The 26,100-nt window shown below is 45.9% G+C and overlaps 3 protein-coding genes across 7 annotated transcripts in view; 1 reads left to right on the top strand and 2 right to left on the bottom strand.

Annotated features, from left to right (window-relative positions):
- USP20 (ubiquitin specific peptidase 20) overlaps window positions 1-13,668 on the bottom strand; it is a 55,356-nt gene extending 41,688 nt beyond the window's left edge. For 2 of the 5 annotated variants that reach the window (XM_060200328.1, XM_060200332.1), the window contains exon 1: window positions 13,437-13,663. The gene's annotated coding sequence lies outside the window, so the exon portion shown is untranslated. Of the gene's footprint in view, window positions 1-13,341 lie in introns of all 5 variants that reach the window. The other 3 variants (XM_060200327.1, XM_060200329.1, XM_060200330.1) reach the window with 3 other exon arrangements.
- The window catches only part of GPR107 (G protein-coupled receptor 107), a 352,434-nt gene that overhangs the window by 282,378 nt on the left and 43,956 nt on the right, over window positions 1-26,100 (bottom strand). The gene's annotated exons all lie outside the window — the stretch shown is intronic.
- On the top strand, window positions 13,783-26,023 carry C10H9orf78 (chromosome 10 C9orf78 homolog). The gene is made up of 9 exons (XM_007527023.3): window positions 13,783-13,938; window positions 15,043-15,102; window positions 16,057-16,108; window positions 16,212-16,282; window positions 18,272-18,349; window positions 20,140-20,337; window positions 21,975-22,111; window positions 22,197-22,295; window positions 25,405-26,023. The coding sequence occupies exons 1-9, from the start codon at window positions 13,856-13,858 to the stop codon at window positions 25,494-25,496; spliced, it is 870 nt and encodes a 289-aa protein (XP_007527085.1). The 5' UTR covers window positions 13,783-13,855; the 3' UTR covers window positions 25,497-26,023.

Here is a 26,100-nt window from a genome sequence, read left to right as displayed (position 1 = left end):
GGTTCCAAATATGTTTTTTTAAATTTTATTTATTATTGGATAGAAACAGAGAGAAATTGAGAGGAGAGGGGGTGATAGATAGGGAAAGAGGCAGAGAGACACCTGTAGCCCTGCTTCACTACTTGTGAAACTTTCCCCTTGCAGGTGGGGACCGAGGGCTTGAACTTAGGTCTTTGCACACTATAATGTGTGCACTTAACCAGGTGCACTACCTCCTGGTCCCAGGTCCCAAATCTTTACTACTAGTAAAGATACTAAGTGAAAGAGCAAACCAGACTTTTATTAACATGTTACTAGAATAGTGATACCCACTGCTGGGAGGACTAACTTTACCCTGACCTCATATCACATATACAAGTTAGAAATAGATTACAAAGGGGCTGGGTGGTGGTGTACCTAGTTCAGCGCAAGTATTATAATGCACAAGGACCCAGGTTTGAGCCCCGGGTCCCCACCTGCAGGGGGAAAGCTTCACGAGTGGTGAAGCAGGGCTGCAGGTGTCTCTCTGTCTCTCTTCCTCTCTATCGCCCCCTTCCCTCTTGATTTCTGGCTGTCTCTATCCAATAAATAAAAGATAATTTTTAAAAATTAAGAAAAAAAAGAGATTACAAATTTTACTAACTGGTGGTCAATAAAGGGCTTTAAAATTCTTCCCTTTCTACTTCTTCATTTCTTATAAGTTTTTTAAAATATTTATTTATTCCCTTTTGTTGCATTATTGTTGTAGTTATTATTGTTGTTGTTACTGATGTCATCGTTGTTGGATAGGACAGAGAGAAGTGGAGAGAGGAGGGGAAGACAGAGGGGGAGAGAATGACAGACACCTGCAGACCTGCTTCACCACTTGTGAAGTGACTCTCTTGCAGGTGGGGAGCTGGGGTCTCGAACTGGGATCCTTATGCCAGTTCTTGCGCTTTGCACCACCTGCGCTTAACCCGCTGTGCTACTGCCCGACTCCCTACTTCTTCATTTCTAAGGTTCCTAAAAGGCTCTATGGCTGTACTATTGTGTTGAATTTCCCAGCTCGTTTTCTCATCATGACACCAATAAAATTTTCTTTGAATGGGAAAAAAATTTTTGATTTTCTTCTAACCTCTTATACTTGCAGATACTGAAAAAAAAAAAAAAACTATTAGTGAGTTCACAGTTTACAAGGTTATAAGACTGCAGGGCTAAGGAGATAGCATAATGGTCATGCAAAAACACCCGCATGTCTGAGACACTACAGGTCCCAGGTTCAATCCTCAATAGATACCCTTTCTCTGCCACCAGTGAATGGCACACTAGCAGAGGCTTGTACATACTTTAGATTCAGCTCCACTCTCAATTCACTGCCATGGCCAAGAACCAGCATTGCTGCTGGAGCAGTAACGGACCTCAACACCGCTTACAGGAGGTGCTGATGACCACCCTCAATCATGGCGGCTGAGAACGGAGAATTCTCGAAGCTACCAAAGCCTTAGATAGCCAGTGCCCAGCTCATCTTTCATGCTTCCATCCAACTGTGATGAGCCCATGGATGGCAAGCTAGTAGAGGCCCTTTGTATTGAACACCAAATTAGCCTAAGGTTGATGACAAGAAGAAACTAGAGGATGGGGGGCCTGGCCAGTTGAACACACACAAGGCCCCAGTCCCCACACGCAGGGGGAAAGCTTCATGAGAGGTGAAACAAGGCTGCAGATATCTCTCTCTCCCTCTCTACCTATCCATCCCTCTCAATTTCTCTCTGACTTAACAAATGATGAAATAAAATAAAATAAAAAGGAAAAGGAAAAAATGGCCACTGGGAGTGGTGGACTCCTCATGCAGGCACCAACCTCTGGCATTAAACCTGGCGCAATTAAAAAAGTAATAATAAATATTAAAAATTATTCTTTATTTTATTTTTTTAATATTTATTTATTTTCCCTTTTGTTGCTCTTTTTTAACATTGTTGTGGTTATTGTTGTTGTTACTGACATCATTGTTGTTGGATAGGACAGAGAGAAATACGGGGGGGGGGTACAGAAAGGGAAGGAGAAACATAGACACCTGCAGACCTACTTCACTGCTTGTGAAGCGACTCCCCTGCAGGTGGGGAGTCGGGGGCTCGAACCAGATCCTTAAGCCGGTCCTTGGCTTTGTGCCACATGCGCTTAACCTGCTGCGCCACCGCCCGACTCCCTAAAAATGATTCTTCAAAAAACTGAGATACCAGGTTGGGGAGACATCATAGTAGTTATACAAAAGGCATTCATGGGGCGGGGGTAGACAGCATAATGGTTATGCAAAGAGACTCTCATGCCTGAGGCTCCAAAGTCCTATGTTCGATCCCCCATACCACCAAAAGCCAGAGCTGAATAGTGCTCTGGTGTTTCTCTCTGTCTCTCTCAAAAATAAAATAAAATATTAAAAAAGAAAAAAGGTGCATCCTTTAAAGAACAAAAAAAGGCATCATGTCTAAGGCTCCCAGGTCCCAGGATCAATTCCCAGCACCACTATAACCAAGAGCTAACAGTGGTCTTCCTGTATATTTCTCTCATTAAAATAAATATTTTTAAATTGACATCATTAACATATAGCATTATATTAGTTTCAAGTACTATACTGGTTTGGCGGTTCTATTAGCTCCATGCTCTTGGCACTTAGAAGATGTGGGATATTCAACCCTTAGCTCCCTCATCTTTAAAATGAGGACAGGGATAGCAATTAGGGCTACTGGGGGATGGAGAGAGACAAAATGTTTGAAACATGTTTAGCTTAATGGCGTTTCATAGAGACGTTTGGGGTAACTCAGTTATTTTTCTGGGCAGGAAGGGTTTTTAAAAAAACAGGGCTGGTAGGGAGTCGGGCGGTGGCGCAGCGGGTTAAGCGCACGTGGCGCAAATCGCCAGGACCTGCGTAAGGATCCCAGTTCGAGCCCCCGGCTCCCCACCTGCAGGGGAGTCGCTTCACAAGCGGTGAAGCAGGTCTGCAGGTGTCTGTCTTTCTCTCCCCCTCTCTGTCTTCCCCTCCTCTCTCCATTTCTCTCTGTCCTATCCAACAACAACGACATTAATAACCACAACAATGTTAAACAACAAGGGCAACAAAAAGGAAAATAAATTAATTAATTAAAAAAAAAAAAAAACAGGGCTGGTGAGACAGCTCCGGGAGGTGGCGCAGTGGATAGGGAATTGGACTCTCAAGCATGAGGTCCTAAGTTCACTCCTTGCAGCATATGTACCAGAGTGATGTCTGGTTCTTTCTCTCTCTCCTATCTTTCTCATTAAAATCTTAAAAAAAAAAAAAAAAAAAAAAGCTCACCTGGACAGTGCACCTACTTTGTCATACAAATGACCCAGGTTTGAGCCTGATCCCACCTCGCTGGAGGATACTTTGGTGCTACGATGTCTTCCCCTGCTCCTCCCCCTCTTTCTTTTTCTCCTTTCTTTCTTCTTCTCCTTCTTTTTTAAAACCAGAGCACTGTTCATCTCTAACATATGATAAGAGTTGAGGAGTGAACCTGAGACCTCCAAGTCTTAGGCATAATAACCACTATGCTGTCTCCCCAGCTCTGCCTTTATTTCTATTTGCAAAGTCAGCCCAGAGTGATGAAGTCTCTGTCACAACAAAAATACATGTAACCTCAAATAATGTCTAGTCTAATAATTTGTGTTAGTGGCTATACTCTGCAGACCAGGATACAGACTGGAGGGGACAAGATATGTGCCAAAGAGATTCTTCACTCCAGGAGTCTACTGCCCAGGATGGCGGAGGCAGCCAACCATAACACATACAAGAACCAACAAGAGCAACACAGCAGGCAGCAATGCGGGGTAGTTGGTTCTTGGTGATAATTTCTAAGATGTCAGCTTATTTCCTTCCACGCGCTTCTGACATTAAAGAAAAGTCAGGGGGGGGAAGATGACCCTTGGGAGTGGAACAACAATCCTTAAACAGCTTTCTAGTTGTGAGGCAGCAACACATCTGCTTTCTGGCAGCTTGATTTCCTTTTTCAACACTGGCTCAGAGATTATTCTAGAGAAAAAGCACCAGAAGTGTGACAAAATTGGATCCTGAATCACTGGGGGTGGGGTAAATGAGAAATTATTGGGACAATTGATTAATTAGAATATGGACCACATAATAGATTGATTGTATGCTGAAGGCCTAGCCCCGGTGCCTTAGAAGGTAAGAATATAATCTTACTTGGAATATAATAGAATATATATATATATATATATATATATATATATATATATATGAAAAGAATATAATCTTACTTGGAATATAATTCTTACTTGGAAGGTAAGAATATAATCTTACTTGGAGATAATTAAATTCAAATGAGATCTTAAGGGTGGGTCCCAATCCAATCTGACTGGTGTCCTCATAGAGAAAGGAAACCTGGGGATGTGAAGCCATCAGGGACACGAGCACAAGGAAGAAAGACTGCGTAAGGACACAGCAAAAGGCAGCCTCTGCAGGCCCAGGGTCAGGGCTTCAGAAGCAATCCAACCTGCTTGTACTCTGGTCTGAGAATGCAGTCTTCAGAGGTGAGAAAATAAATTCTATTATTTAACAGGGGCAGAGGATGTGGGCAGGGTGGGGGGAAAACAAAACCAGCAGGCCTGTCTACTGTTCTGGCAGCTCTAGCAAATTAGTTAATCAGTTTTATACAATTTTTTTTTTTTTAACCAGAGCACTGCTCAGTTCTGGCTTATGATAGTTTGCGGGATTGAGCCTCGGACTTCAGAGCCTCAGGCAAGAGTCTCTTTGTATAACTATTATGCTATCTACATCCACCACCCATGTTAAAATTTCTGAAGATGGGGGCACGGTGGTGGTGCATCTGCTTAGCACAAGTTGCCATGTGCAAGGACCCAGGTTTAAGCTCCCAGGCCCCACCTGCTAGGGTGATGTTTCACAAGTGGTGAAACAGTGCTGTAGGTGTCTCTGTCTTTTCTCTCTCTCTCTCTCTCTCTCTCCTCCTCTCCCCTCAATTCCTATCTGTTCTATCAAATAAAAAACAATAAATTCATAAAAATTTCTGAAGAGGACAATCATTTTCAGACTACATGTCATAATGTCCTTGTTCTTAAATAATTCTCTCTGAAAAAAATCAGAGGCTATGGATCATGACGTTTGCAACTTAACTTTTACAAATGACCCTTGAACAATATGCAGTAGGGGTGGGGAGTAGAGGGTCCTGTGGTTGGTGGAATCCATGAAAAGCAAATCTGTAAGCAAATATGTGGAGAGAAAAAAAACAGAAAACAAAAACAAAACAAACAAAAAAAAAAAAACCCACACCATCCTGTGGAAATACTCTACACTAGGGGAAGTTTAGGTGCTAAGGTATCTCTCTCTCTGTCTCTCTAGCTGAAAAAGTCAGTCTGGTGTGAAGATTCAGCAATGACAAAAACAAGAAACAAACAAACAAACACAACCATCACATATAAGCAGACCTGTCCAGTGTCTACAGGGTATATAAGAGACAACTGTATGTACATATAGAAAGTAAGTAAGGGAAATGCCAACTGGGGAATGGGGTCAAAGGCGTGAATGGGAATTCATTATCATTTTTTGCAACCTTTTCTCTAACTTAATGTTTTCAAAATGGAAAGTTTGCTTTTAAAGTAGAACACTGCTCAGCTCTGGCTTGTGCTAGGGACTGAACCTGTGACCTCAGGCATGAAGTCTAGCATTCAACTTGTTGCACTCTTCCTCCAGCTTTAAAAAGAAAGATCTTATTTATCATTTATTGATTTATTTATTAATGAGAGAGAGAGAAGAAGAATCAGAGCATCACTCTGGTACATGAGATGTGGGGCATCAAACTCATGTTCGTAAGTTAGATGATGTTCTAGTCACTGTGCCACCAATCAGCTCACAGAAGAGAAGGCTTCTTTTTTTTTAATTAATTAATTTTATTTTAATATTTTATTTATTTATTAATGAGAAAGATAGGAGAGAGAAAGAACCAGACATCACTCTGGTACATGTGCTACCGGGGACTGAACTCAGAACCTCATTCTTGAGAGTTCAATGCTTTATTCACTGCGCCACCTCCTCCCGGACCACTTATTTATTTACTTTTATTGTCACCAAGGTTGTTGCTGGGGCTTGGTGCTGCTCAAAGAATCCACTGTTCCTAGTGGCTTTCCCCCCCCCTTTCCTTTTTCTTTGAGTGGACAGAGAGAAATTGAGATAGGAGAGAGGAGATAGAGAGGGAGAGAATGCTGTAGCACTGTTTCACTGCTTATGAAGCCCCTCTCTGCCCCTGCCTTTTGCAGGTGGGGACCAGGGGTTTGAACGTGGGTCCTTAAGCATGGTAATGTGTGCACTAACTGGGTGCACCACTGACTAGCCCCAGATGAAAAAGCTTTTAAAGAGTCTCTTTCTCTAGTTTGAGGCAGGAACAAGAAAGGGATCAGCAGAATAAGGTCACCCAGACTCAACAACCAGGATCCAGCTCTGACTCTGAGCTGGGCACCAGGCCCAGACCTTCCCCTACCCCTAGGCAAAGACTCTGTTGTTCATCTCACACAGGAAGAATTGGGAGATGGGAAAGCTGGAAGCAAGCCAGCCTGGGTCTATACCCACAGCCCACATCATTCCCTCTGTGCAAATAAGTGGTGTGTGCCCAGCAACATTTCATGGAAGCTCAAAGAATCCTGTCAGATGGAAGAACTGGATCCTGTGATCAGACCCCCTTGAGTAGCTCTAGGAACTGCCAGCACCCCTCCCCCCCGCCCCCAGTCTTGAGTATGCTGTTGGGAGATAAGGTGCCAAGCACTCACTCCATGCCCAAAGCACAGAGGTCACACAGCTACCAAGCCACAAGGCCAGGATTCAAACCCAGGATTCAGCCCAGTCATCGGGGATGTGTTTCCACCTCTGCCAGCCCAGAGCACCTCTCCCTCGTTACCTACCAAAAATCAACAGGAAGCAGGTGCGCTTGGTGGCAGGTCTGGCAAGGAGCCTACCTATTCCAGGAACGGAAGTTCATCCCAAGACACTTCATCCTGAGTAAGGGCAGGTACTGTCCCTTCCCTGGGGCTGGCAGTGAGTGGGCTCAGGGTGCAGGCTAATGCTCCCCTTCTCCCCAGGGGCACAGGCTGGCAGCAGCACATCCGGGCCCGGCACCAGCTCCTGAGCCCAGGCCTCAGGTGCCCATTTCTCATCATTTCCTTGAAGCTTCTAGTTTCATCCTCTGCCAGTTCCTCAGGACGGGGAAGGTGACACTGCCAGGCCGCCCACCCACTCAAGGACATTTCCCTGCCCTGGTCCTCCCCACATCAGCCATGCCACACCCCCACACTGAAACATACACACTCCCTACTCCTTAGATTATGTATGCATCCACTCTCTCCTGTCCTCGTCTTTCCATTCTCCTTCCAAACTCCATTTTCCCCAAATCCTAGTACACCCCTTCTTTCAGCCAGTCTTCATTCCCTGACAGCTCACCATTCTGACTGTCCAAGCAGAATGCTCAGGCTGCCTCTGCATACCTCAGCCTTACCCACTCTGGCCCTACTCCAGATGGGCCCAGTTTTTGGAAAAGTCACAATTTATTTAATTATTTTTCTATGCAGAAATGCTTTTCCAACAGCACATTAATACTTGCAGACCTCACTGAACTCTCATAACCCCCTCATATCCTGGGGGCAGAGGGGCATCAGAGTTAAGTCCATCTTTACTTCTGCCATTGAAGATGGAGACTGAGGTTCAGAAAGGAAGTCGCACAGCCACTAAACAACTAGGCCAGGATTCAAACCCAGGAATGCCTGACCCGCAGTCAGTGCTCTGGGCTGTCAGTTCCATGACTTCCCAAGTAGCCGCCATGGAGATGATCTTCACCTCCTCAAACCCTAAACACCCCCTACTTCAGAGGGAAGTCCTCCACCCCCAGCCTCCCTTGCAAGAGCCTCTTCTGAGTCGTTCTTCACAAAGAATGCTTCTGCTCAACTCAAGCTCCTTCAGTCTCAAACAACATCATTGCACAGCCTGGGCCCCATAAGCCAATGAACCGAGGAGGACATAGGTTGGGGGGCCTTTCCAGGTTGGCAGGCCCTGGAGGCAGTGACTAGCCCGGATCACTGAGGAGCTGCAAACCATGGAGTATAAATAGTATAAATTGTAGTATAAATAGAAGCAGAAGCCAGGCCAAGATGCTAAAACCCAAAACAGGTGGGAGTCAGAGAGGTTCCCACCAAAAGTCACACAGTGAGTGGCAGAGCAGGTACTACGGTGGGGAAAGAGGCTGGGAGAAGAAGGGAAAGCTCCTACCCAGAGCCACAAGAAGGATTAAGCCTGGGCCTATAGTTCAGTTATAACTTGTCAGGTTGCCCACCAAATTATACCAGCTTAAACCTGCAGCTAATACTCCCTGCCATCCCTGATTCCTGGCATTACTCTATTTTTTTCTTTTTCGTTGATTTTGGGTGATTTTTATTATTAGTGATTTAACATTAATTTACAAAATTGTAAGATTTCCTTTTTTCTTTTATTTTAAAATCTTTTTTTTAAAATTATCTCTACTTATTTATTGGATAGAGACAGCCAGAAATTGAGAGGGTGGGGGGTGACAGAGAAGGTGAGAGACAGAGAGACACCTGCAGCCCTGCTTCACCACTTGCAATGCTTTCCCCTGCAGGTGGGGACCAGGGGCTTGAACTTAGGTCCTTGCGCATTGTAACATGTGTGTTCAACCAGGTGCACCACTACCCAGCCTCGATTTCCTTTCTTCTAACAGTTCTTTTTAAAAATGTTTTTATGGGGGGGGGGGGGTCGGTAGTGCGCTGGGTTAAGTGCACATGGCGCAAAGCACAAGGACCTGAATAAGGATCCCAGTTCGAGCCCCAGCTCCCCACCTGCAGGGGGGTCACTTCACAAACAGTGAAGCAGGTCTGTAGGCGACTATCTTTCTCTCCCCATCTCCTCTCCTCTCTTGATTTCTCTCTGTCCTACCCAACAAAACAACAACATCAATGGCAACAATAGCAGTAATGAAAACAACAAGGGTAACAAAATGGGAAAAAATAGCCTTCAGGACCAGTGGATTAGTAGTGCTGGCACCAAGGCCCAGTAATAACCCTGGAGGCAAAAAAAAAAAAGTTTTTATTACATTTATTTACTGGATACAGACAGTCAGAAATTGAGAGGGAAAGGGGAGATAGAGAGGGAGAGAGACAGAGAGACACCTTCATCACTGCTTCACCACTTGTGAAGCAACGGGGACGGGGGCTTGAACTTGGGTCACTGTGAATTGTAACATGTGCTCATCCAGGTGCACCACCACCCAGCCCCCCTAACAGTTTTTTAAAAATATATTTATTTGATATGACAGAAAAATATTAAGAAGGAAGGGGATGGGGGGGAGAGAGAGAGACCTGCAACATTGCTTCACTGACTATGAAGCTTTTCCCCTGCAGGTGGGGGTGGGGCCTGAATTTGGGTCCTTGAGCATGGTAACGTGGACTTACCCAGGGGTGCCACTGCCTGCCCCCCACCCCCTTTTTTTAAAACCAGATCTCTGGCTCATAATGGTGCTAGTGACTGAACTTGGGACCTTGGAGCTCTCTCCCCAGGCCTCCTCTGTCTTTTCTATCTCCTGACTCTGCAGCACACATCACCTTCTAACACACTTTACACACTCACTGTTTTAGCAGAATGTCAAGGCCACTTGATCAGAATTCTTTCACTCACTGATTTATTTCCAGCATCTACAAGAGTGCTTTCCTCATTTAGTAATGAGTCAGTAAATATTTGCTGAATAAGTAAAATCAGCTCAACAAACAGTTATGGAATACTTATTTCTGGCAAGGCTGTGAAATGTGATACATTCTTGGATCCCAGGTACAATGCTCACTGAACCCGAGAGAAGACAACATTTCACCTCCTTACAGAAAGGAGCAAGCAGACTAACTTAAATAAACACTTCCCTCAACAATCCAACTCTCAAAACGAAACCAAAACGTAAGACTCATGGGGGCCAGGCGGTAGCACAGTGGGTTAAGTGCACATGGCGCCAAGCGCGAGGACCCGCAAGAATTCCGGTTCAAGCCCCAGCTCCCCACCTGCAGGGAGGTCGCTTTGCAAGCAGTGAAGCAGGTCTGCAGGTGTCTTTCTCTCCCTCTCTCTGTCTTCCCCTCCTCTCTCAATGTCTCTCTGTCCTATCTAACAACAACAGCAACAACAATGGGGAAAAAAAATCTAAGAGTGGTTTCTGAACGGGATAGGACTCAAGTTTCCTGGACGATCCCTCTGAGAAGCAGTTTGGTGACCCTCCAAAAGAACCAGAGAAACTTAAGTAAGAAACTATGGTATCTCATCCAGGCCTCCACTATCTCCACTACCTCAGCTGTTTCAGCACTGCTTTTTGCTCAACACTTTTCTGTTGCATCTGCCTGTTCCCAAGTGATCACGGGGCACTCTAGCCCTGCCCAGTTCATTTGTAACAGATGCTCTTCCCAGGGCTTTCGGATGAGAAAGAAGATCCAGAAAGTTCTTCAGCCTTCTGGGACTCCCTTTAGTGCTGGCTAGTACCTCCTGGTAGGGAGGCAAAGGTAGAATCACCTCTGAGTATCCGAGCTGTAGCTGTAACTTCTCTAGGTTCCTGTAACAACTGTCAAGGAACCTCTCTTTCAATCATCCAGGACATGTCCAAGGATTCCGATGTGCTTCTGGATTTGGCTGAAGGGGGCAAGAATTACAGACTTTTGGGGGTCAGGCGGTAGCGCAGTGGGTTAAGCGCACGTGGCGCAAAGCGCAAGGACTGGCATAAGGATCCTGGTTCCAGCCCCCGGCTCCCCACCTGCAGGGGAGTCACTTCACAGGTGGTAAAGCAGGTCTGCAGGTGTCTGTCTTTCTCTCCCCCTCTGTCTTCCCCTCCTCTCTCCATTTCTCTCTGTCCTATCCAACAATGAACAACATCAACAATGGTAATAATAATAACCACAACAAGGCTACAACAACAAGGGCAACAAAAGGGGGGAAAATGGCTTCCAGGAGTGGTGGATTCATGGTGCAGGCACCAATCCCAGCAATAACCCTGGAGGAAAAAAAACAAAACAGAATTACAGACTTTTAAGATAGAGGATTTGTGTTCCAGGGGTAGTACTGAAGGCAGAAAGCCTGAGTTGCATATATGAGGTCTTGAGCTTGATCCCCAGCATTGCATGTGTCAGAGTAAAGCTTTGGTTTGCTCTCTCTCATAAATAAATACATCTTTTTTTTTGTTTGTTTTGATGAGAAAGACCGCGAGGGAGAGAAAAAAACCAGACATTTCTCTGGCACATATGATGCCAGGGATTGAACTCGGGACCTCATGCTTAAGGGTCCAACACCCCCTCCACTGCACCACCTCCCAAAGCAATAAATATATCTTTAAAATAATAAGTGGGGAGTCCGGCGGTAGCGCAGTGGGTTAAGTGCATGTGGTGTTAAGTAACCTGGTTCAAGCCCCCGGCTCCCCACCTGCAGGGGAGTCGCTTCACAAGCAGTGAAGCAGGTCTGCAGGTGTCTTATCTATCTTTCTCTCCCCCTCTGTCTTCCCCTCCTCTCTCCATTTCTCTCTGTCCTATCCAACAACGACATCATCAACAACAACAATAAAAAACAAGAGCAACACAAGGGAATATATAAATATTAAAAAATAATAATAGTGGCAGCTTGGGAGGTGGTGCAGTGTCTAGAGTGACAGGCTTAAAAAACCATGAGGTCTCAAGTTTGATCCCAGCACCACACGCGCCAGAGTGATGCTCTAGCTTTCTCTCTTGTATTAGTTAATCTTTTCAAAAAGCAGTAACAGGGGCCAGGCAGTGGCGCAACATCACAGAGCACAAGGACTTGGGTTCAAGCTCCTGGTTCCCCCCTGAAGAAGGAAATCTCCACAAATGGTGAAGCAGGGCTGCAGGTGTCTCTCAGTCTCTCTCCCTATCTTATCTCCCTTCTCAGTTTCTCTGTCTCTAGTAATAATTTTAAAAATAAAAAAAGCGGGAGTCGGGCTGTAGCGCAGCGGGTTAAGCGCACGTGGCGCAAAGCACAGGGACCAGCATAAGGATCCCGGCTCCCCACCTGCAGGGGAGTCGCTTCACAGGCGGTGAAGCAGGTCTGCAGGTGTCTATCTTTCTCTCCCCCTCTCTGTCTTCCCCTCCTCTCTCCATTTCTCTCTGTCCTATCCAACAATGACAACAATAATAACTACAACAATAAAACAACAAGGGCAACAAAAGGGAATAGATATAATAAATATTAAAAAAACAATGTTTAAAAAAAAATTAAAAAAGCAACTGTGTATACACAAAAGACACGTGTGTGTGTGTGTGTGTGTGTGTGTGTGTGTGTTTTACCATATAACAAGGGCTGTTCCAAGCAGTCCTGAGTCTAGCTGTCTCAATTCTAGGAAGAAACCAACAATCTCCAAGAAAAGTAAGGCATTCCAGAAATGCTACCCCCTCCGCAAAATGGTTTTCCAGAAGAGACAAATCAAAACAGTCTCCACCAGCCCCACCCCCATCCAGCCAGCTGTAATGACAGCAGCTGCGGCCAGCACTTAACTGAAGACTCACTGTGCCAACTGCTTTGCAAAATGGACAGCTGAGGTGAGCCTGGGATTGACAATCCCTGCTCCACCTTCCAGCTGTGTAAACTGGAGGCACCTACTGCCTCTCTGAGCCTTGTATCTTCATCAGCAAAACGGAAAAAAAAAAAAAGATGAGAGGAAAAAAGAAAGAAAAATAATGCCTTACAATGCCAATGCCTGCAACATACTAATGTGCTTTCTAAGAGCTAGTTCGTTTATAGGGAAAGTCGAGCCGATGTTGAGAAAAGGAAGATGACTATGATTTGAGGAGCGCCTAAAAGTCTTTTAAGTCATTCCTCATATGTTTGTTTGTTTATTTATTTATTTATTTATTTCTGAACGGTTTTTAAACACTTCATCCTCTCTGCATCCCGTTGGGGGAAGGAGCAGAGGAGGGAGCGATCAGACCCCTGAAAGGCAGAGAGAGGGCTGGCAGACATGGGGGGGATCTCTCCGCCCCCCCAGACCCGAAGCCTCCGCCCCGGGGGCTCAAAACCTCCAGACTCTCTTGGCGGAAAGAGGTGGCTGGAGGCCATTGTGAGCGAGACGGCTGGCGCCGAACTTTCATTCGACACCCCGCAAAAAAAATGATCCTCTTTTGTCCCTAAGGGGGGAAAATGCAGGTCAGGGCCCAGACCCCGGGGAGATCAAAGTCAGCGCCCGAGACGCCACTGCGCGCGTGCTGTCAAGCGGCCAGGCCCCAAGAGGGGAGAGAGAAAGACATATAGAGAGAGAGATGGAGGGAGAGAGAGAAGTAGAGAGAGATGGAGGGGAAGACAGAGATACAGACCCCGGCTCCAGACGCTTGAGCGGGGCGCCAGGGCCCCAGACACTCCGCTGGCCCGGGCGGGGAGGGGCAGAGGGGCGGCGCCGGGTTCCGCTCACCTGGCTGCCGCGCTCACTGCACCTGGCGGGACCAGGCCCCAGCCGGCCCCGGAGCGCGCCAAGAGTCGCCCCTGTTCGGCGATGCCCGGCCCTCACAAGCAGTCGGCAGCGGCGGCCCGGAACTCACCTGCAGTCGCAACCGCGCCGCCGCAGCCTGTCAGTCAAAAGCGCCCACAGCGAAGACCCGAAGGACTGTGGATGCCGGCTGGCCAGTCGCGCCCCGCCTCCTCCCTCTTCGGCCGTCCAACCGGGAAGGGTTACGCCAACGTAGGGCGTGACCGGGCGGGCGGGGCGGGCGGGGGGCGTGGCCGGTTGGGGTTGGGGCGGGGCTGGCGCGCTGACTTCACTGCTACGCGCCGGAAGTGGCTGAGACCCCAGCCTAGAGGCGCGGACGCCGGAGCGCCCGGCCGGGCGAAGTCATGCCGGTCACTGGAAAGACTTTCCGCCGGCGCCGGGCGGACTCAGAGTCGGAGGAAGATGAGCAGGACTCAGAGGAGGTTCGGTGAGTTTGGGGCGGGGCTTCCGCAGGACAAAGGAGAAAGGCCGGCCTCAGGGGCTGATCTGTTTGCAAGGGAAGCAGGTACTAGCACTTAGGAGACCGAGATGAACGTTGTCAGTATTTTAATTAGCTCTGGTTCACTGTGGCTTCTACGTAGTGTAATCAAGCGGGATACTGCCTCTTAACAGGTCACTAATTGAGTCCAATGAAAGATTGCTTTAGAGAGAGACGATAATGACCGTGTTTAGTTGAGTTAGAGGAGTTCTTGGGAGTTGATGCCCACCTACTCATATAAAGTGGAAGATCCCAAGACCCAGTAGTGTTGGCAGGTAAGGCAGGCTGCTCCAACAGTTACTACGAGGCCAAAAATTATTATTATCAAGGCCCACGACTTGAGTCTTTGCCTTGGAGCAGTTGTCTTGCCAGGGCAGGAAACAACTGCTGCTTATTTTCTTGCGTCTGTTGCGCTGCTTAGCACCAGTGCGGGCGAGACCAGAATCGAGTGTCTTTTTTACCTCCAGGGTTATCGCTGGGGCTCGGTGCCTGCACTACGAATCCACTGCTCCCTTTTGTTGCCCTTGTTTATCGTTGTTGTTATTGCTGTCGTTGTTGTTGGATAGGACAGAGAGAAGTCGAAAGGAGGGAAAGACAGAGGGAGAGAAAGACACCTGCAGACCTGCTTCACTGCCTGTGAAGCGACTCCCCTGCAGGTGGGGAGCCGGGGACTCGAACTAGGATCCTAACGCTTCGCACCATGTGCTCTTAACCCGCGCCACTGCCCAGCCTCTTCCCTCGTTTCTTTATTGATTTTCTGTCTGGATGATCTGTCAAGTTGAGACAGTGGGGTGTTGAAGTTCCCTACTATGACTGTTTTGTTGTTAATATATTGCTGTAGCTCTTGCAGTAGATTTTGATGTATTTGGGTGGCATACAAATTCTTGATATCTAAAGTTAAAATTTTGATCGTCACATGATGGACACCACTGCTAAGGTCTCAGTGACAGTTCTTATTGATAAACCCTCAGTAGCACTGCAATTTAGCCGATACTATCCTGCACCTGTTCATATTGATAAGGGTCTCTTAGCCTGTGTATTATCTGTTTTCAGGTTAAAACTGGAAGAAACCCGAGAAGTGCAGAACTTGAGGAAGAGGCCCAATGGGGTGAGGTGGGTATCATGGGGGATTGTGGGTCAGAAAATGGAACCCAGGATGACAGAGACACATCTCTACCCTGGTTGTTGTCACAAGTATATTTTCAGACATAACCTCCTTCTCTTGATACCCAGTTAGTTCTCTACTGCCTGAAGAGAAATACAGCATTCTTTGCAGATGTTTAGCTGAACATACTGTAAGCCAAGTGGTCTTGGTGCCAGGTGTCAGAGGCACCAAAATAGGTTGCTAATTTGTGTTCTTAGTGCACCAGGCTAATTGTGAAGCACATACTGACTGTTCAAGTTTAGGAAATTTATTAAAGTATCAATATAATAAAGGGCTGGAGTGATAGTGTAATGGCTATTCAAAAAACCTTTCACGCTTGGGACACCAAGGGTCCCAGGTTCAATCCCCAGCAGCACCATAAACCAGAACTAAGCAGTACTCTGGTAAGTAAATAAATATAATAAACCACACCCATCATTTTCCCAGCCAGAGTCAACTACTATTAATTTTCATATTTTTCCAGTGTGTTTCATCTTCTGTAAAGACTGTGAACAACTATACTATTAGTCTTGTGATTTTTAACCCATTATGATAAATGTGCTTAGTTTTCTAGACCCTTTTTAATGGATGTATACTGTTTCATCCTATGTACATACCACAATTTGTTAGTAATGCTCTGTTTTGGGACCTGCCGATAATTTTGTAAATTTTCATCATCAAGTAAGGCTATGATAGCATTTCTTTTTTTTTTTTTTTTTTAAATATGCTTTGTTTTCCCAGATGGCAAAAATCTTAGAAATGAGATTTCCTAGGGTCTGGTTGGTGGTGCACTTGGCTGAGGGAACATGTTCCAATGCACAAGGACCCAGATTTTTATTGCATCCTACAAACTTCCTAACTATGCCTCTTTGTCTCTGAACTATGCTGTTCACCACCACCCCTTACCTTTTGGTTTTGCTTAGTGCTGTGGCCCTGCTGGTAGGAGAGAAGGTACAAGAAGAGACCACTCTAGTGGTGAGTTACGGAGTCCTCCGTGGGCTGTGGGAAGGTGTGGCTGCTCTTCAGTGGGTGATGAAAAGTTTACAGAGGCTTCTTTTCAGCTGTTTGTTTTCTGCAGGATGATCCCTTTCAGATGAAGACAGGTGGGATGGTGGACATGAAGAAACTGAAGGAAAGGGGCAAAGATAAGTAAGTGCAGGACATGCAAAGATATAAATGTGCCTTTGAGGGGGTAGAGAGCATAATGGTTATGCAAACAGACACTCATACCTGAGGCTCTAAAGTCCCAGGTTCAATCCCCTACAGCACTGTAAGCCAGAGCTGATCAGTGCAATAAATAAATAAATGCACCTTTAGCCTATTGCAGCAGCTGTAGAGAGACAGCCTGAAGTCAACTCTGGCTTAGTCAAGTCTGTATAAGTTAGCTTAAAACAATGGGATGCTCCTTCTGTGAAGATTCACTGTTTATTGTCTTTTAAACCCATGTGGACATTTTGTTTTTCTTTGCATAATGGTGCAAAGAAATTCTCATTCCTGAGGCTCCAAAGTCCCCAGTTGAATTCTCTGAGCCATCACAAGCCACAAGCTGAGCAGTGATCTGGTAAACAAAAAAACAAACAGGGCTGGGGTGGTGGTGCATCTGGTTAAGTGCACATATTACAGTGCACAAGGACCTGGGTTCAAGTCCCTGGACCCCACTTGCAAGGGAGAAAGCTTCACAAGCAGTGAAACAGGTCTGCAGGTGTGTCTCTGCCTTTCTCCCTATCTTCCTCTTCCCTCTAAGTATCTCTCTGTCCTATTAAATAAAATTAAATAAAAAAAAAAATGAAATTAAAGACAATTAAAAAACAGAAAAGGGACCAGAGGGGTGGCTCAGAGTAATCGCCTTGTATGCATGAGGACCTGGATTTGATCCTCAGTCCTTTGCATCACATTGAGAATCTTAAAACAAACAAAAAAGGCATAAAAACTCAACTATAAAAATAATACACTCAGCCAATACAAAGGTTTAAAAAAATGAGTGAGTGAATGAATGAATGGCCGGGGGCCTGGGAGATAGCTCACCTGGTAGAATGAACATTTCACCATGTGCCAGGACCTAGGTTCAAGCTCCTGGCTCCCGCATGGGAGCACCACAAAACAGGGAAGCTTCATGAGCAATGAAGCAGTGCTGGGGTATATCTTACTCTCCTCTCTATCTCTGTCCATCTTTGTTTTATACCCTGTATCTGGGAAAAAAAGAAAGAAAGAAAGTCTGTTGGGAATGATGAAATCCTGCCAGCACAAATCTCCAGTGAAACCTTGGTGGCCAAAATTAAATAAATAAATAATTTTCTGGGGAGGTGGCTCAGTGGTAGAGTGTAGAGAGTACATGCATAATAAGATCACAAGTTCAAATACCAGAACTGCCTATGCCAGAATACTGTGGTTCTCTTTCTTTGATCCCCATTCTCTCTCCCCCAACCCCATCACACCCCATTGACAAATCTTTCTTTAAAAAGTGGAAAAAAAAAAGTGAAAAAAATTGGAAGTGTCTACTCATTTCCCACAAATATCTCTAGGTGATAAGTTTGCCAGCAGATATTTCTAGGGCTTCTAATGACATATTATGTACTTCTCCCAGCCATAAATGAGACCTACTGGGGCCAGGCAGTAGCTCATACAGTAGAACTCTGGCATTCTGTGCATGAGGCCCTGGATGTGAGCCCCAGAACTACATAGGAGCATCACAGATGGCACCAGGAGAACTCTAGGTGTGGGAGAGTAGTGCTGTGGCATATCTCCTCTCTATCTTAATCCTCTTTCAAAAATAAATAAGTAAAGACTAGAAAATTGGGCCAATGTCCTCTCATGTGCAGTACTGCACATTCACAAGGCCTTGAGTTCATCCTGGTGCCAGTAAAAAGAGAAATAAACACAGTTGGCGAAATAGCTCACTTGCATGGTGAGCTGCTTTGCCACATGGGTAACCCATGTTCAACCCTAGCCCCCACAGGGGTTCAGTGCTATGATATTTCTCTCTCTGTGTGTCTCTCTGTCTCTGCTTCTCTATATGTTTAAGAAAAATAAAGTAAACGTAAACTGTTTTGTTGCATACTTGTTTTATTCATGTAACAGCAAACTGGACCTTGCTGAGTTATGACTTTAAGATTCTGTTTCCCTATTTCTCCCGGTTAGGATTAGTGAAGAGGAAGACCTCCACTTGGGGACATCCTTCTCTGCAGAAACCAACCGAAGGGATGAGGATGCTGACATGTAAGTGGCAGCAACTGGGTGAGAGTGGCCACTCCAGCAAGATAAGAGTACAAAATATTTAATGTCAAAGTTGGCTTCTCTTGCCGCACTTCCCACATTGAAAAACTTGCAAAAACTCTTTAAAGGCCATTAAAGGGCTGACTGTTGCCTTTGGGAGGTAGTTCAGCTGCTAGAGTAAAGGACGGCGTGCATGCAGCCCCTGGTTAGCTCCCCTGCTTGCTGGCCAGCACTACGCGTCCAGTGGTGGTGCTCTGGCGGCTGTTTCTCCTGTGAAATTCTGTGTTTAAATAGAATGAATTTTTTTTAGTACTTTTTTGAAAAAGAAAAGAGTAGGTCTTAGAATTTTGGATTCCTTGACCAAAACATTATAAGGATGAACACTGCACATTTTATTTTGTCAACAAAGCTACTAAGTAGCTACCATCTACTATTAGTCTTGTTTCAAAGAACCTTATATAGATACCACCAATGGACAGATGACATCATCTAATCTCAGAGGTCTGTGCTTTAAATTAAGAATGTTCAGCTTGGGCTGGGGAGACAGCATAATGGTTACACAGATGACTTTAAAAAAAAAAATTATTTGGGAGTCAGGCTGTAGCGTAGCGGGTTAAGCGCAGGTGGCGCAAAGCACAAGGACCGGCATAAGGATCCCGGTTCGAACCCCGGCTCCCCACCTGCAGGGGAGTCGCTTCACAGGCGGTGAAGCAGGTCTGCAGGTGTCTATCTATCTCTCCTCCTCTCTCCATTTCTCTCTGTCCTATCCAACAACGACAACAACAATAATAACTACAACAATAAAACAACAAGGGCAACAAAAGGGAATAAATAAATAAATATTTTTTTAAAAAAAGACACAAAAGTCAAAAAAATATATTTATTTTCCTTTTTGTTGCCCTTGTTTTTTATTATTGTAGTGTTGTTATTGATGTCATCGTTGTTGGATAGGACAGGGAGAAATAGAGAGAGAAGGGGAAGACGGGGGAGAGAAAGACAGACACCTGCAGACCTGCTTCACTGCCTGTGAAGTGACTACCCTGCAGGTAGAGAGCCGGGGTCTCAAACTGGGATCCTTAGTCGGTCCATGCGCTTAGCACTACACAAATGACTTTTAAGCCTGAGGCTCTGAGCTCCCAGATTCAATCCCCAGTACCACCATAAACTAGAACTGAGCAGTGCTCTGTAGGAAAAAAAAAAAAAAGAAGAACCTGTTGTTTATCTTTTTCTCTTGTCCCCATGAACCATTGAAAATGTCATCATGGGGAGTCGGGTGGTAGCACACTGGGTTAAGTGCACGGGCGCAAAGCGCAATGACTGGCATAAGGATTCCGATTCGAGCCCCCGCCTCCCTACCTGCAGCGGAGTCACTTCACAGGCGGTGAGGCAGGTCTGCAGGTATCTATCTTTCTTTCCCCCTCTCTGTCTTCCCCTCCTCTCTCCATTTCTCTCTGTCCTATCTAACAATGACAACATCAATAACAATAATAACAATAAAACAAGGGCAACAAAAGGGAAAATAAATAAATAAAAAAAAAAAAAAAAGAAAGAAAATGTCATTATGGTGGTCCAGGAAGTGGCACATTGGATGAAGTGTTGGACTCTCAAGCATGAGGTCCTGAGTTCGATCCCCGGCAGCACATGTACCAGAGTGATGTCTAGTTCTTTCTCTCCTCCTATCTTTCTCATTAATAAATAAATAAAATCTTTTTTTAAAAAAAAAGAAAAGAAACGAAAGAAAATCATGGATGTCACTGCTACAGATTTAAGACCATATGGCTTTCTTGCTGCAGGATGAAGTACATTGAAACAGAACTGAAAAAACGGAAAGGGATTATGGAACACGAAGAGCAGAAAGTCAAGCCCAAAAATGCAGAGGACTGTCTTTATGAACTTCCAGAAAACATCCGTGTTTCCTCAGCAAAGAAGACTGAGGAGATGCTTTCTAACCAGATGCTGAGCGGCATCCCTGAGGTGGACCTTGGCATCGAGTGCGTGTTAGACCCCCCACTTGCCTCTCTCCCAGGCCCCCGGGCAGGAGGAAGAGCTCTCTATTTTCCAACAAAGAGGACTGTGTCTCACCTGTCTTCTTGGAAAGTCATAGCTTTTATTCTTTCTGGCAGACTTAGATGACTGTACCCAGGAATTTCTTGAGAGGGTTAATCAGAGCAATTAATGACACTTGAGAGACCAGCTGAAAACAGTAGTTTCCTCAGCTCTGTTCAGACTTGGTCAGGCCTTTGTCTTCCTGTTTGCCACCTCTGGCAGTGCCCACCTACCTCACAATCCTCCTTTTACTTATACTGTCAATCATCTGCTTTAAAGGGGGGAGGGAAGGCTGGAAAAAATAACTTTGGATCTATGTATATATATAGAGAGAGGGAAAAATTAAGAAGGGAGGAGGAGCTAGGGAGAGAGAAAGACATCTGCAGCCTTGCTTTATCACTTATGAGGCTTCCCTTCTGCAGGTGGGGACTAGGGGCTTGTAACATGTGCACACTACCAGATGTGTCATTGCCCGACCCCAAGAGGGGGACTTTAATGGTTCCCCCAGAGAGGACCCAGGTTCAAGCCTCCCAGTCATCACTTGGGGGCACCATGCAGAGGAGAAGCTTCACAAGTGATGCTGTGACACAGCATGATGTGAGTTTGCTCCCCACCATCGGCATTCAACTACCCCCTCCCACATGCCCACCAGCCTCCTTTTCTGTCTTGTCTCTTTCCCCCTCTGTCACCTTCTATCTCGAATGAAGGGCGAGGGAAGAGCCTACTGGGAGTGGTGGCATCATGCAGGCGTAGAGTGACAGTGAAGTCTTGGTGGCAAAATAAATAAAATGATCATGGGACCAGGGAGGTTTCTTGGTGACTAGAACATGCCTTGAGTTCCATGTGTGAACACCGGAGTTCAGTCACGGGCACGACATGTGATGCAGCCATGCTTTGGTATCTTTCTCTATCTCTGTTTCTTTCAAGTTAGAAAGATTAAGAAGCTGAGAAGAGTGCCCAAGGAGGTGGCACTGCAGGTAGAATGCCAGCCTTAGAAGCATAACATGCCAGAGTGATCATGAACAGAGCACCTGGTTCCCCCTCCCCTAGTAATAAGTAGATCTAAAATAAATAAATAAATAAATAAAAACAAAAAACCTGTCTAAATAAGAGACATAGGAAAAGAGAAGAAAAAGAAGTGAACCAGACATCACCCTGGGATGTGCTCTGCTGGGGATCAAACTTGGTACCTCATGCTTAAGAGTGCAACATTTCATCCACTTACTGTGCCACCTCCCAGACCCTAAGAACAAACTGTAGTTTGTTTTTTTATTGGAAGGGGGTTGTCTTAAAGGAAATACAATAGTCAGAACGATCGATTGTAGTAGCAAATCAAGAGGCTTCTTCTCTGGTCTGGCTAGTTTTGAGTCTGGGGCCTTTACTTTGTTCTCTGAGACAGTCTCCTTTTCATCAAAAGAGAACATCTCCTGCTCTCCAGATTGGCTGGGAGAGCTCCTGGGAAGGAGCTTGGCAGATGAGAGAGCTGTGCTCCAAGAAAGATGGCCTCCTTAGGCTGCAGTGGTCCATCTGAGGACCAGAGGTACTGACATCTGTTATGTAGCTTGATTCCTTCCTTCTGCAGTGCTAAAATAAAGAACATCATCTCCACGGAGGATGCCAAGGCCCGGCTACTGGCAGAGCAACAGAACAAGAAGAAAGACAGTGAGACATCTTTTGTGCCTACCAACATGGCCGTGAATTATGTGCAACACAACCGATGTGAGTGTCTCCAAGGCTGCCCCTGCCCCATCCTCAGCTTCCTTCCCACCATGTATGACACATCTCCTGGTCTCTTTCGGTCCAGTTTATCATGAAGAGCTCAATGCCCCCATCCGGAGAAACAAGGAAGAGCCCAAAGCCCGACCTTTGAGAGTGGGTGACACCGAGAGGCCAGAGCCTGAGAGTGAGTACAGCCAAGTCCTGGGGCTGCCTGCAGCTCCCGCAGGGACTGGAAGAGGGAGGGCAGGGTATGCAGTCAGTGTGTGGCTGGAACTTTCGGGAAAACACTTCTGGGTTCCACTCCAGGCTCTATACAATGTTCATATGTCCCCCCTTTCCAAACCTCAGTTTCCTCATCTGTGAAATGGGGATAATAATAATAGCACTTCACCACTTGTGGCTGCTAAAAACTTGATAAGCAAAAGTAACATGAAAGATACTCAGACTTTCATCACTGAGAGATAACCAAATGCTATTTATTGACTTTTTTTTAAAACACAAGAGCACTGTTCGCCTCTGGCTTATGATGGTGCTGGAGATTGAACCTGGGACCTCAGAGCCTCAGACATGAAAGTTGCTTGCATGACCATTATGCTGCCTCCCCAGTACATTGTTGACATTTTTACATACAACCTTCCAGAGTTTCTTTTAATGTACCTTTTAGTCAGATATGAACAAGAGAGCTTCATGTGAGAGGGAGAGATTGGGAAGCCAGGTACATCACTCCACTGCGTGCAGTGTGGAGGATCAAACTGGGAGCCCCAGGCAGCTAAGTCCAGGCTGTGCCAGTGAACCGCCTCCCCAGCCACGCTGTCTGGCTGTGCAGTGTTTTGATTGTTCCCTGTTACTACCACATAGTGAGCAAAGGCTCTGGAGAAGAATCACACTTGCATGGCTGAAACTCTCAACCGCGCCTTACTTTCTAAGTGGCCCTGATCAAGTCACCTAACCTCTGACTAGTGATCGTTAAATTACCCTTCTAAGATTGCTACAAGGTTGTGTGTGTGTTGTTGTTTTTCCACCGAGGTTATCACTAGGCCCTAGGGGCCAGCACTGTGAATCCACTGTTCCCAGCACGCATTTTCTTCTCTGGTCTTCTTTTTCATTTAATAGGATAGAAATTGAGAGGGGTGGGGGAAATAGGGAGAAAACAAAGCATCTGCAGACTTGTTTCTTTGCTTATGAAGCTTCCCCCCTGCCAGTGGAGAGTGGGGGCTCAAACCCAGGCCCTTGCACTCGGTAATGTGTGCACTCAACCTGGTAGACCACCACCCAGCCCCTTGTTGTGAGGTGGTCTGGCAGTAGAGTGCATGCCTTCCTTGCATGAGACCCCGTATTCTATCCCTGGCATCACATGGGAGCACCATGGACAGCATCAACAATGAAAAAAGGGGGAATCGGACGGTAGCACAGCGGGTTAAGCGCAGGTGGCGCAAAGCACAAGGACCGGCTTAAGGATCCCGGATCCCGGTTCGAGTCCCCGGCTCCCCACCTGCAGGCGAGTTGCTTCACAGGTGGTGAAGCAGGTCTGCAGGTGTCGTGTCTTTCTCTCCCCCTCTGTCTTCCCCTCTTCTCTCTATTTCTCTCTGTCCTATCTAACAGTGACGACATCAATAATAACTACAACTACAATAAACAAGGGCAGCAAAAGTGAAAATAAATAAATAAATAAATATGAAGAAAAAAAGGGAGTCGGGTGGTAGTACAGTGGGTTAAGCGCATGTGGTGCCAAGTGCAAGGACCGGTGTAAGGATCTCAGTTCGAGCCCCCGGCTCCCCACCTGCAGGACAGTCACTTCACAAGCGGTGAAGCAGGTCTGCAGGTATCTTTCTCTCTCCCTCTCTGTCTTCCCCTCCTCTCTCCATTTCTCTCTGTCCTATCCAACAATGATGACAATAACAACTACAACATGGGCAACAAAAGGGGGGGAGGCATAAAAAAAAAAGAAAAACGATGAAACTTCTTGGATGGTGGAGTGACACTATGGTGTCTCCCCTTCTTTCTCTGTCTCTAAAAGTATAGAATAACAAAACAACAAGGGCAACAAAAGGGAGTAAATAAATAAATAAATATTTAAAAATATAGAGAGGTCACATGAAATATTGTGCACCCACAAGGCCCTGAATTTGTTCTCAGCACCACTTGAAACAGAGCCATTGAAACAGCCCACTTAGTGTGCACTTCTGTCTGCGAAGCTAGTCTGGCACACTTCCTAGGTTCAAACCCAGCCTTCACTGTATTGAAGGAAACTCCAGTGTTGTGTTCTCTTTCTCTATATATAATGTGCCACTTGTCTCTCAGAAACAAGCAAACAAAAAATGGAAACAAACAGGCCTTTATACCAACAGCAGAGAGGCAGAGAGAAATAACAGAGCAGGGGCTGGGTGTGGCACACCTGGTTGAGCACACATGTTACAATATGCAAGGACCTGGGTTTGAGCCCCTGGTCCCCACCTGCAGGGGGAAAGCTTTGTGAGTGGTGAAGTAGTGTTGTAGGTGTCTCTCTGTCTCTCTCCCTCTCTACCACCCCCTTCCCTCTTGATTTCTGTCTCTAATAAAGATTTAAAAAAGGAAGAAGCAGGGAGTCATGCGGTAGCGCAGCAGGTTAAGTGCACGTGGTGCAAAGCACAAGGACCGTGAAGGATCCTGGTTCGAGCCCCCAGCTCCCCACCTGCAGGGGAGTCGCTTCACAAGCGGTGAAGCAGGTCTGCAGGTGTTTTATCTTTCTCTCCCCCTCTCTGTCTTCCATTTCTCTCTGTCCTATCCAACAACGACATCAACAACAATAAAACAATAAGGGCAACAAAAGGAAATAAGTAAATATATTTTTAAAAATTTTTAAAAAAGAAGCAAAGGAAGGAACAAAGTACACAATGAAATATCTTTCTGTATAGCTGTGAAACTGGGCTTGGGAAGGGTAGAGGGTAGAGGGGAAACTGAAAAAGTAACTAGAAGTTGGAAACGGCAACCCCAGCTAATAAAGGAAGTTATGTCTAAGAGAATTGAGTGTCATGACTGGCCCGCAGTCAAACTCTCAATGAAGTGCAGCTACTGCTATTCATTTAGTCTAGTGCTCACATCAACATCGGGGCTGGCACTTCTACAGGAAGCTTATTTTCACATACTCAGCAACTGTCATTAACTCAAGTCCCACATGTACCCATTCCACGAGGGCAGGACCTGGGGTCCTATGGGAAATGCGATGGTGGTGGTTTTCTGACTTAGGCTTGTGGCACTAAAGCCTGTGGTGGCTTTCAGTATGGCAGACAGCTCTCCCTTTTCTTTTTCCTCAGAGTCCCCTCCTAATCGTAAGCGTCCTGCTAATGAAAAGGCCACTGATGACTATCACTATGAAAAGTTTAAGAAGATGAACAGGCGGTACTGAGGGGAGACTCAGAGGGTTAAGTACTGAATGTCATGTAAATAGCACCAAACCTTCCCTGCCCTTAAGTGAGAAGACTTCCTGGACAGAAGCTCACTCACTTGTGAGCAGACACTTGCCCAAACTGGTTCGGTTAGTGTCACAGTCTGCTTACCTGTTGGATTTCTCAGGCACTGAATTTGTAACCTTTTAAAACAAGAAAATACGTGACGTGTAGTTTTCCCATTTGGGCCAAACTCAATTCTTGTGTATGCTATTAAATTGTATTGTTAAATGCTGACTTCCTAATGTTCAGTTTGGGTCAAGAGGAAACATTTTAGGGCCAGGCAGGGCCGCACCTGGTTAAGCACATGCATTACAGTGTGCAAGGACCCAGGTTCAAGCCCCTGGTCCCCACCTGCAGGGGGGAAGTTTCCCAAGTCGTGAAGTGGGTTTGCAGGTGTCTCCCTCCCTCTCTGTATCCCTGTATCCCCCTCCTCTCTCAATTTCTGTCTCTATCTAATAATAAATAAAATATTAAAAGAATTGTCTTTTCTGTGGGATTGTGCTTTTATTATTTAAATGCAATCATGTCTTCTACTTAAAATATCTTCGGTAAGGTTCAGAG

Source organism: Erinaceus europaeus, chromosome 10, assembly GCF_950295315.1.
Source record: "Erinaceus europaeus chromosome 10, mEriEur2.1, whole genome shotgun sequence".
NCBI lineage: Eukaryota > Metazoa > Chordata > Mammalia > Eulipotyphla > Erinaceidae > Erinaceus > Erinaceus europaeus.
The sequence above is the reverse complement of the archived record's forward strand: the minus strand, read 5'-3'. Positions and strand labels throughout refer to the sequence as shown.

What these genes read in the sequence shown, in the direction of transcription:
- C10H9orf78 (XM_007527023.3), top strand. Translation starts at nt 13,856, where the DNA reads ATGCCGGTCACTGGAAAGACTTTCCGCCGGCGCCGGGCGGACTCAGAG. An exon ending in AAGGAAAGGGGCAAAGATAA is followed by an intron (nt 16,283 to 18,271) that starts GTAAGTGCAGGA and finishes TCTCCCGGTTAG; the next exon opens with GATTAGTGAAGAGGAAGACC. An exon ending in AGGGATGAGGATGCTGACAT is followed by an intron (nt 18,350 to 20,139) that starts GTAAGTGGCAGC and finishes TTCTTGCTGCAG; the next exon opens with GATGAAGTACATTGAAACAG.